Here is an 11,327-nt window from a genome sequence, read left to right as displayed (position 1 = left end):
AAAACAAAACAAAACAAAAACAAGTGCCATTTTAACAACTGGTTTGCCAAACAACAAAAAATTTGGTATTGGTTTTGCCAAACTGGTGAGAATCAGCTGAATCCCACCCACCACTGGGGAAAAGGTTTCAATTGTGAAGGACACTATTATTTCAAAACACAAGAACTGTGAAGCCATATAATATTAAAAGTTTTCTAAAACTTTCAGAAATTGTAGTAGTTACCTTTTTTGAGTATTTAGGGAAGAATCCACTAGTGGAGGGGTTCTGTAGAGCAGTGATTTTCAACCTTTTTTGAGCCGCGGCACATTTTTTACATTTACAAAATCCTGGGGTACACCACCTACCAAAATGACACAAAATGACACTCTAACACAGTACATATTATACATATAGTTAATAATATAGTTTCTAAATGTATTTATACTCACTTAGTGTGAAACCTGGGCCTGTTTCGATGAACACAAAAGGGATATCCTGGCAGGAATGGTAGAAAGACACACACAAAGCTCTTCCTCAACAGTTCTCAGTCTCTCTCTGTTTTTAATTTTTATTGCAGTCAAGCTTGAGAAGCTCAGCTTACATAGATATGTGGTTGAAAACGGGAGCAATGTCAAAATAGTTTTGTTGGCCAGAGTGGGGAACTAACTCCTTGGCAACAGATAACCAAAAACTGTCCAAAGGAAGATCAGCAAACTTTAGCTTTAAAGTTAGATAACATTGTGATGCATTGTATATCACCCTCTGCGGGGGGCCTCTTTTAAAAAGGAAAAGGTCAAATATCTATATACACCATCAGGATAGATATAACCAGCTGAGGCTGAGGCTTCATCTAGTGGTGGCAACATTTACCTCCAGTCTTGACCAGGATTAGAAATCGGGACCATGGGGAGGAGTAGCAGCTTCAACTACTCACTGTGGCCACACAATGACAAGTGCGCAGCAGCCAGAGCGAGGACCTTCCTGGGTGTGGACGAGAGGCGGCCTACTATTGGTCCATCGCTAATGGTTGGGATGAATCCTAGAAGGTGATTGGTCAGTGAGCGTTCCCTGTGACTCCACTCTTCCTGTTGCTGATAGCTGGAGGGATTGTGAGGGGAATGTTTATGTTTGGATGGAGGCGGCTGGCAGCAGGCTGGATAAATAGCCTCCACGGGCCATATTTGGCACACAGGCTGTAGTTTGGGGACCCATGTTTAATTTCCCTGTGGCACACCTGACCATGTCTCCCAGCACACTGGTTGAAAAACACTGCTGTAGAGCATTTACAACTTTTAAGCTGAGGATTTTAGAATGGGCAAGTCAGGCTTACCTCAATCTAAACTAAAGCTCTTCGAGCCATTTCCTAGAAACAATGGATGTCACCTACAATATACTAACCACTATAATAACCAGGAGAATATGTTCCCGGTAAAACGTCTCAGGCTCCAGAGGTAAAAAGATGTACAAGTTTCTAGACAGAGAGATTAAATTATTAACAAGGAAAAATAAGTACAGTAAAATTGGACTTCCCATCTGTTACATTGAAAGTACAAAAATAGTGGGACAACATTTTATCAAGTATTGATAGAAAAATAATGGGATACACAGCTAAATTGAGACAAAGTGTATTCAGAGAGATTGTGAATGGTCGTGCAGGCTGTGAGCGCTGCTAATCTCAGGGACATTATTCACAATACAATATTGTGTGGCTGGCTACCTTGTGTATAAGACACTATAAATACTGGACCAATAAATAATAATAATGTGAACTGTATTGTAAGTATTTATTTAGATGTTAAAGACTATAAAATAAATTAACATTCATGTCTCTTTTAGGGGAATTTTGGCCAGTATAAGAGACTCTTTCAGTTAGGAAATCCTATGTTGAGTGTTACATAGTACAAATTGTTCGCTATGATTCACTCTGAGACACTGTTTTCCACTTTTCTAATCCCATAAAAACAAGTTTTATCATTTCTTTGGTTGTTTGTGAAGAAACCTCACCTTTAGTTTTTTGAGAATGGGTTGCTTGAGGGGATACTCTGACCCACGATAATAGCTAGTGTTGAATGGCTCATTCAGTGTGAATCGCAGACCACATTGCTCATTGACTCTTATAGATCTCATCACAGGTACTGTTGGTGCCTGCCCATATCTTCTCTAACTGTACATCTGCATCTGAGGGCTTTTATGGTTGGCCAGAGCTATTCTACCCTCACTTACAATATCTGGGAAATCAAAGCTATTCTAAGAATCTCCCCCAGACCATTTATCAACCAAAGACTGATGGGAGTTGGTGAATAAATACTCCAACTCTTTGCCCTTTGGTTGATATAAATTCGAAGTTCATGTTCTACACTGGCTCATGGTGTTTCCAAAAATGATTAAGCTTGGTTGCCCACAGTTGTAACTTGTTTCATAAATCACCCTTTATTGGCTACATTCCTTTTCCTGTTCCACGTCCTCATCTTTTCACTTATCAACTATTCACAAACAAATTATTTGCACTCAAATCATATCATGTCTCAGGACCTGGCAGAATAAAAATTAAGATACCTCTGTTCCTCTAAGGTAGAATTTAATATTTGATATAGAACTAGGCATACCAGTAACATCTTATTTGAACTTGACAGTTATTACTTTTATGGAAATATTAATGGTAAGAGGCCTCTCACTACTTTGGAAATACCCTATTTATCCATATGCTATTTAGATTCAAGTAGACTCTTAAAGTGGTTCATTCTTCTACCTCAAACCTTTAAGAGTCTGTGCCCCACCACACACAAACATAGACTCTGCCAAAGTTGAAAGTTAATGTCCCTTTTAATTTGGTGTCCTAAATATAGACTTCAGCTATTTAAAATAATTTTAGATTTTCATAATTCAGTATGTCTCATTTGTCTAGCCTCTAATTACTAATTGCTTCCATTTTTACTGTCCTAAACATGAAGACCAGATTTTAATGAAAAATTCTGAGACAAACAAAAAATAAAAAGCAAGAAATAGACAACCTAATGTTAAAAGACAAATCAATCAAAAGAACCTGTCCCAGATATGACTCAAAGGTTGGGACTATCAGTCAGGAAATTTAAAATGATTGTTATTAATATGTTAAAGCTTTCATGAATGACCAGATGAGGAATTTCAAGGTGATAAATAAAAAGCATCTTTTAAAAGTCAAGCAAAAATGCAAGAAAATTTTTTTTAAAAAAAATGAGGTCCCTGGCCAGTTGGCTCAGTGGATAGAGTGTCAACCGGGCATGTGAAAGTCCTGGGTTTAATGCTTGGTTAGGGAACATATGAAAAGCAACCATCTGCTTTTCTCTCTCTCCCCTCTCCTTCTTCTCTCTTTCTTCACCTCCCTCAGCCAATAGCTTGATTGATTCTAGTGTCGGCCTTGAGCACTGAGGATATCTCAGTTGATCTGAGTGTCAGTCTCAGGCACTAAAAGTAGTTGATTGATTCCAGCCTCGGACCCAGATAGGGGTTGTCAGGTGGGTCTCAGTCAGGGCACATGCAAGAGTCTGTCTCTCTATTTCACCTCCTCTTACTAAAAAAAAAGAAAAGACAAGAAATGAGAAAAAAGGTAACACAGGTCTTTGGTGAGTTCATTAGTAAGTTAGACATAGTGGAGAAAAGAACATTTAACTTGAATATAGGTCAACAGGAAAAAAAGGAACATAAGTCAATAGATATTATTGAAATTAAACACATAGAAAAAAAAGAGTAAAAAAAGCCAGAACAGTCAAATACTGTGAAAGAATATTGTTATCTAACATATACACAATTGGGATCTGAAATGAAAAGAAAGTGTGGTAGAGGAAAAAAATAAAAAATACAATGGTCAAGAATTTTTCAAAAATAAAGAAAGGTATCAAACCAAAGATCCAAGAAGCTTACAGAACCTGAAGCAGGATAAACACCAAAACAAACAGAAACCAAATCACAAGCAAAATAAAAATACAAAAACACTTAGTTATTGAAGTGGCTAAAAATCAGTTAAAAACAGAAGTTTGAAAGTAGACAGAAAAGGAAAAAATACAGAGCCAGAAGATAAATTGAGTGACATATTTCAAATTGTGAAAAAAATAATCTGTCAACTCAGAATTCTATACCCAATAAAAAATAACTTCTAAAAATGAAAGTGGTCCAGGTCCTCAGCTTGGGGGCCTTCCTTTTCCATGGCAGGACCCCTGGCTTTAAATTTTGCCTTTTCACTCCCAGAAGATAGTGTTGGTGATGGACCAGAAGGGCTGGAGCTGAGCTGTTTGACCTTCTAACCTGGCTAGGCTCCCAACATCCCTTTTTGTGCTCCCTTTGCCAAACGTCAGGATCTGGGAGTAAGGATGGGAAATCTCTGAGGTGTTGGGGTTCCAAGTGATCAAAAAAGTCTATGGATAACTTTATTTCTCTAATCAAAAAGTAGAGTTAGATGACTGGGTCTGTTTCATGGGAGCATGCCCAGGGACTATTTAGCATTTCTGCTAAAGAAGAGAAAATCAATGGTAAATCAAAGCCACAGGCTGACTATGAATGCTCCATAAACCCATCTCCGCAGTCCTACCAGAGTCTTGTCATTTCATGCATCATGTCAGTATCTCCTTTGCCTGGGAGAAGGAAAAGGAAAATGTAGATGGGATCTGAGTAGAGATTTGAATTCCTTTCTCTAGAGCAGGGGTCCCCAAACTTTTTACACAGGGTGCCAGTTCACTGTCCCTCAGACCGTTGGAGGGCCGGACTATAAAAAAAACTATGAACAAATCCCTATGCACACTGCACATATCTTATTTTAAAGTAAAAAAACAAAACGGGAACAAATACAATATTTAAAATAAAAAAACAAGTAAATTTAAATCAAGAAACTGACCAGTATTTTAATGGGAACTATGGGCCTGCTTTTGGCTAATGAGATGGTCAATGTGCTCCTTTCATTGACCACCAATGAAAGAGGTGCCCCTTCCGGAAGTGCAGCGGGGGCCGGATAAATGGCCTCAGAGGGCCGCAGTTTGGGGACCCCTGCTCTAGAGCTATCATTTTAAATAAGTTAAGCCAGATTATCAGTTTGTAAAACTATATGTATACTGTATAATTTCCTCATCTAGAAACATGCAAATATATGAATGTGTGTATAATATATGATAGAAAAATTTGAAAAGATTCATGTTAAAATATTAACACTATTTCTAGGTACTACAAGATATTTTTATTTTTTATTATCATTATTTTAAAAATATTTCTATAATAAGCAGTTTCTGACAAGTCAAAATAACTTAAAAGAGTAAATCAAAGGTATTGACCAAGAGTTTCCCACTGGACATTGTGATTTTTCATCACATTCTAGCTTAAAGTGGGGAGTTAGCTACAGATCTGAAATGTGAGCTTTAGTTTGCATGAAAGCATTTACTTGGGGTTCGTTCCTGAAGAGAATCTAGAATTTTGGCCTAATTAAAATCAGGTATGACTTGCTCAGACAAGACCATACTAATCAAAGCACTCAGCACATCAAAATTTATATAGATAAATTCAAGTTTGCATAAACATGTCAGAAATGTTATTTGTGGTGGGAAATAGTGACAGAAACTACAGTTTTGATTCTTCAAACTAGAACTGTCTACCATGACTTGATGTTTATAAATTTAGAGTTTGTAATGACCTGTGGGACAACATGGGCTTTTCATGCATGTCCAAGTCCACAATGCCCAGTAGCTTTATCCTAAAGGGAATCCTTGGGTGTTCTCATGGGAATTTTAGTTTTGTACTCCTTTGTCTTCTGGCAAAAGCACAGAGTTGTATAATTGGTTGTGTCTTCTGTTCAAAGCAGATGAATATAAATGGGATTTTCCTGGGTCTGGGAAATGAACCCCCCAGAATGAATCAGCATGCAAAGAATCATTACCTACGTTATTGTCATTCTTGTGCTACTGTATATTTTTCAACTTCAGAAAGCTTAATGTATTGAAAAAAATCTTCACAATTTTTCAAAAAATATGGGTAAGAGAGAAGTGACCTGTATAATATTCATTGTTATTTTATATAAAAATTTGAAGTACTATTTAATGTATAATTTAGATTTGGTTGATAAGCTGCCAAAATAGCCAGGTGGAAATGGGAAAAAATAGTGTACTTCATTTTCATGACTAAAATTTAGATGTGCAAAATAGCTGTTAAGACTAACTTGTTGCCTTTAATGAATTTTATTATTTTGTTAACCTAACTATAATGATTTTATAAGGTAGATTTTGGTATATATAGAAATATGTAGAAAGTCTTCCTCCAGTATGCTTTTTAGCATGTATGAATAGATAAGTACCCTCACAAATTGAATTTGAGAGTTTTGATTATTTAGTTATTGGGATTGCAAGGAAGGAAGCCATTCCATATAAAAATCTACTTAACAGCTGGAATTATTGACACCCATTATTTACATTGCCTGTATCCAGGATCCAGTTTTGGCTCTGTTTTATTTTGCAAAACACACACACACACACACACACACACACACACACACACACTCTCAACTGGTAGAAAGGAAGGTGCTCTTAAGTAAAACAAGCAGAATTTCTAAAGGACACTTCCAATCACTGTAATAACAAAAGAAAGCAACTTTTAAATATGAAAAGAGCTATTAGGCAGTGCTAATATATTTATAAACAACATAAAACTTATAAAATTTAAAACTGAATTATCTTTTTCATACACATATTCGATGGGAAAGTAAACAAAAAGAAAAGATTCTGAGGACTGATAACTTTTAAAGAATGCCAGAGTTAAGGCGTTTACCCCCGCACCTCTGCGTTTCCTCTTCTTTCCTCTTCAGCCTTTCTCAGATACCACCTCTCTCAGTCTTCTCTGGCTTGTCTTTCTTAGACTTACCTATGTCTCTGTTATTTTCCATTTGTTACTCAACTCTTCATTGTTTTTTTTCATAAATGTATATTTCCTTCCCACTTCTGTTCCCTTTCTTCTCTCAGTGCTTTCCTGTATTTTCCTCTGTTTTGAAAACTTTCAGTAAAATATTCTTGGAGAAGAAAACAAAATGTCAACTGTTCTCCACATTGCTGGGACTACTCTGCATTACTCTGTATCACCAACTTGGGACCCTTTCATTTCTCATTATTTTCTGGCCTCAACTCTATCTATATTACATAATGAAAATTACACTCACTAATGCCACTAAAAATCTCTTAGTTTCTACACTCAGTAAAATCTGAAAACTCTTTGTCTTATTTTGTCATTTATTTTGGTATTTGGTATGTACATCACTTCATCATTCTTCTTCTTTCTTCTTTTTTTTTTTTGACAGAGACAGAGAGAGAAAGACAGAGATAGGGACAGATAGGAACAGACAGGCAGGAAGGGAGAAATATGAGAAGCATCAATTCTTTGTTGCGGCACCTTAGTTGTTCATTGGTTGCTTTCTCATATGTGCCTTGACTGGGGTGCTATAGCAGAGCAAGTGACCCCTTGCTCAAGCTAGTGACCTTGGGCTCAAGCTTGTAACTTTGGGCTTGAAGCAAGCAACTTTTGGGGTCATATCTATGATCCCACGGTCAAGCCAGAGACCCTGTGCTCAAGTTGGTGAGCCCACGCTTAAGCCAGATGAGGTCATGCTCAAGCCGGAGACTTCAGGGTTTTGAACCCGGGTCCTCTGTGTCCCAGTCCAATGCTCTATCCACTGCGCCACTGACTGGTCAGGCTCTTTCTTCTTCCTCTTCTTTTTTCTTAAGTGAGAGGAGGGGAGATAGTGAGACTGACTCTAGCATGTGTCCCGACCGGGATGCATCCCACAACCCCTATCTAGGGCCCATGCTTATACCAACCAAGCTATTTTTAGCATCTGAGACTGATGCTTGGACCAATCAAGCTATCCTCAGTGCCAAGGCCAATGCTGGAACCAATCGAGACCCTGGGTGCCAGAGGGGAAGAGGAAGAGGAAGGAGGACAAGAAGCAGATGGTCACGTCTCTTGTGTGCCCTGACTGGGAATCGAAGCTGGGAAATCTGTACACTAGGCTGACACTCTATCCACTGAGCCAGCTGGCCAGGGCCTTGCTCTTATGAAATATCTTTTTTCTAAGTTCACAACACTCAGCTTTCCAGTTGCCCCCTTTGTTTCTCTGATCACTCTGAACTCTGACTTCGCCCTAGTCTGCCTTTGAGGTTAGTCAGACCTCTTGCTTGCAATAAGAAATGAGTTAATAAAAATGGAAATTTGCTCAAACATAGCAGTACAACAAAGACTGGAGGAATCAACTAAAAGAGGGGGGGCAGCAGGAACAGCAAAAAGCAAAGGAGCCATTCATTAGCCAAAATCATGTCTCAACATTAACTCCGTGAGACCTGCTTGTCACCTGCTGGATTTGGAATGCCAGTTCACATTGACAATACCATTATTATGGATTCAGGATGTAATTTTTGCAGTCTTCGTATTTCTGCCTTTGAGACCAATATCTTCTTTTGTCCCTGTACATTTTCTCACTCTCTTCATATTCTAAATGTAGGTTAGGAGGATTTGATTTGTCAAATTAGGTCAGGTTGCCTCATTTTATGTTAAAGGGGGACAGGAAAGTTGATTTCTAGCCATTTAGGCTTCCTGAGTGGGTAGTAACCTTGGCCAGTCAGGCTATGTGATATAAAAGATTATCAGATATTGGCCTTCTAATATATGTTGTGCACCTACTTTATAACCTCTTTAATATAATTTCTTCAAGTTGCTTTCTGTGCTTTTCTTCTCTTTGTGCACACTCTCTAATGAATAGGTCATCACTAAATATGCCTCAGCTACTCCAATGACTCCTAAGACTATTTCTATTTTGCTCCACTAGATTCATACTACTAAGCAAGTCTAGCATGGATTTCAGAGGACTCTCTCTGCGCAAAGAAGCCACTGCATCTGAGTTCTTGATCTCAGTTTTGACAACCATCTTACTAGTTACCAAGTGAATCCCCTCTCCTTCACCTCTTTCACATCTAATATGTCACTGAGTCCTATTGACTACATTCTAAATTCTTTTGCATCTGTTTCTCATTCTTCCTCATCACTCTCAATACTTCACATGCATTTGAGTCATATGAACAGAATTTTAAAAATGCAGATATAAAACCTATTCTTGACCTACACAATTTCTACAATAATACCTCAAAATCTATATTTTGCACACACACACACAAAATTCCTCAGACAATTTTGATGCATAATCTGGTTTAGGAATCACTGGACATAGCTATCGGCTTTCTGACTAGTATGCTGACTCCAATTTCTCCTCCCAGCAGCCTGTTTTCTACACACTACCATGTATTTATATAAATATTTTATAATATCTTACAGTACCACTCCACAGCTCTTAATTTTCAGTGCCTGCTTATTGTCTGGATAAAAGAATAAGTTTAAGATTTTTCACATGGCATTCAATTCATTTTAACCTCAGCTCTTCATCAAACTTACTTTCCCTTGATCCTACATTTGTGTTTTATAAACAAAAATTTTCTATTACAATCAATGGTGTCCCGATAAATATAGCACATAGAATGTATTTCTTTTTTTCTAAATCTGCTCATATCTGCACAGTTTGAACTAAAATTATTGCATTTTCTTCTGTTCGTTCAACTATCCCAAAATAAATTCTATCTATTATAGATGTAAAAAAAATTAAGGGGCGGGGGAGATTCTGATATACATGAGTTTATTTTCAACTCTCTTTCTCCATATTTTTATGTCATAAATCATTAATAATTCTTTTTCATTTCTTAAATTTTATTTCAGGCAACATAGAGTGAGGACATGGAAAAAGAAAATGCAACATTGCTGACAGAGTTTATCTTCATGGGACTTATATATCAACGACAGTGGCCAATCCTCTTGTTCCTGGTGTTCTTGGTGATATACCTGATCACCATGGTGGGAAACCTTGGTCTAATTGCTCTCATATGGAGTGACCCTCAATTTCACATCCCCATGTACTTATTCCTTGGGAGTTTGGCCTTTGTGGATGCTTGGATATCATCTACAGTCACCCCCAAGATGCTGGTCAACTTCCTAAGTAAGAGTAAGATGATATCTCTGTCTGAATGTATGATACAATTGTTTTCCTTTTCATTCAGTGCAACCACAGAATGTTTTCTGCTGGCAATAATGGCATATGATCGTTATGTGGCCATATGCAAACCATTACTTTATCCAGTGATCGTCACAAATGAACTCTGCACACGGCTGCTAGTCTCATCATTTGTAGCTGGTGCTCTTCATGCTTTTATTCATATAGGTGCTTTATTCAGATTAACTTTCTGCAATTCCAATATAATATATCACTTTTATTGTGACATCATGCCTTTATTTAAGATTTCCTGTATTGACCCTTCCATTAATGTTCTGATGGTTTTTATTTTCTCTGGGTCAATACAGGTGTTCACCATATTGACTGTTCTTTTTTCTTATACACTTGTTCTCTTTACAATCTTTAAAAAGAAGTCTGTACAAGACCTAAGGAAAGCCTTCTCCACCTGCGGAGCCCATCTTCTATCTGTGTCTTTATACTTTGGCTCTCTTCTCTTCATGTATGTGCGTCCTGCATCTGCACAAGCAGATGACCAAGACATGATGGACTCTCTATTTTACACTGTCATCATTCCTTTGCTAAATCCAATTATCTACACTCTGAGAAATAAGAAAGTCCTAGATTCACTGGCAAAAATTTTCAAGAGAAATGTGTCCTCATGCTAATATATGACCCCTTTTTATTAAAACAGTCGCAATATTATGAATATAAACATAATCTTTTTTGGTTAGTGTTCAAATTTTTGCAATTATAATTGCCCTAGTGTGATTTTTGTTTGTTTGTTTAAGTTAGAGAAAGAGACAGACAGACCAGAAGGGGGAAAGATGAGAAATATCAACTCATAGTTGTGGCACTTTAGTTGTTCACTGATTGCTTCTCACGCATGCCTTGACCAGGGGGCTCCAGCCACGCTAATGACCCCTTGCTCAAGCCAGCAACCTTGGGCTCAAGCCAGTGACCATGAAATCATTCATGTCTATGAGCCCACACTCAAGCCAATAAGCTTGCCGGCAAGCTGGGGGTTTTGAACCTGAGTCCTCAGCATCCCAGGTCTACATTCTATCCACTGCACCACCTCCTGGTCAGGTTGTCCTAGAGTTTTAATGGCTAAAGGTGTTAGTACTAATGTACTCTTTAAAATATTTCTATACGTTGTTCAAAAAATACAAAGAATTTAAAACAAGTATTCACGTCACACTGTAATAATTAAAGCTCAAAACAAATGAAAATGTTTTCATAGTCACGTTAAAAACATGTTCTTAAATTCTCCAATGTAGCTTTATAAAATATTAA

General features: G+C 37.5%; 1 protein-coding gene across 2 annotated transcripts; it reads left to right on the top strand.

The window, feature by feature from the left end:
* Positions 1 to 5,660: 5,660 nt before the first annotated feature.
* Positions 5,661 to 10,793, top strand: OR5H2 (olfactory receptor family 5 subfamily H member 2). 2 transcript variants are annotated; one of them, XM_066241283.1, is made up of 2 exons: positions 5,661 to 5,668; positions 9,754 to 10,793. In XM_066241283.1, the coding sequence occupies exons 1-2, from the start codon at positions 5,661 to 5,663 to the stop codon at positions 10,697 to 10,699; spliced, it is 954 nt and encodes a 317-aa protein (XP_066097380.1). In that variant the 3' UTR covers positions 10,700 to 10,793. The 2 variants fall into 2 exon arrangements, with proteins under 2 accessions (XP_066097380.1, XP_066097379.1); XM_066241282.1 differs by lacking the exon at positions 5,661 to 5,668 and having other exon boundaries at positions 9,746 to 10,793.
* The last annotated feature ends 534 nt before the right edge of the window (positions 10,794 to 11,327 follow it).

Source organism: Saccopteryx bilineata, chromosome 8, assembly GCF_036850765.1.
Source record: "Saccopteryx bilineata isolate mSacBil1 chromosome 8, mSacBil1_pri_phased_curated, whole genome shotgun sequence".
Taxonomy (NCBI): Eukaryota; Metazoa; Chordata; class Mammalia; order Chiroptera; family Emballonuridae; genus Saccopteryx; species Saccopteryx bilineata.
The sequence above is the reverse complement of the archived record's forward strand: the minus strand, read 5'-3'. Positions and strand labels throughout refer to the sequence as shown.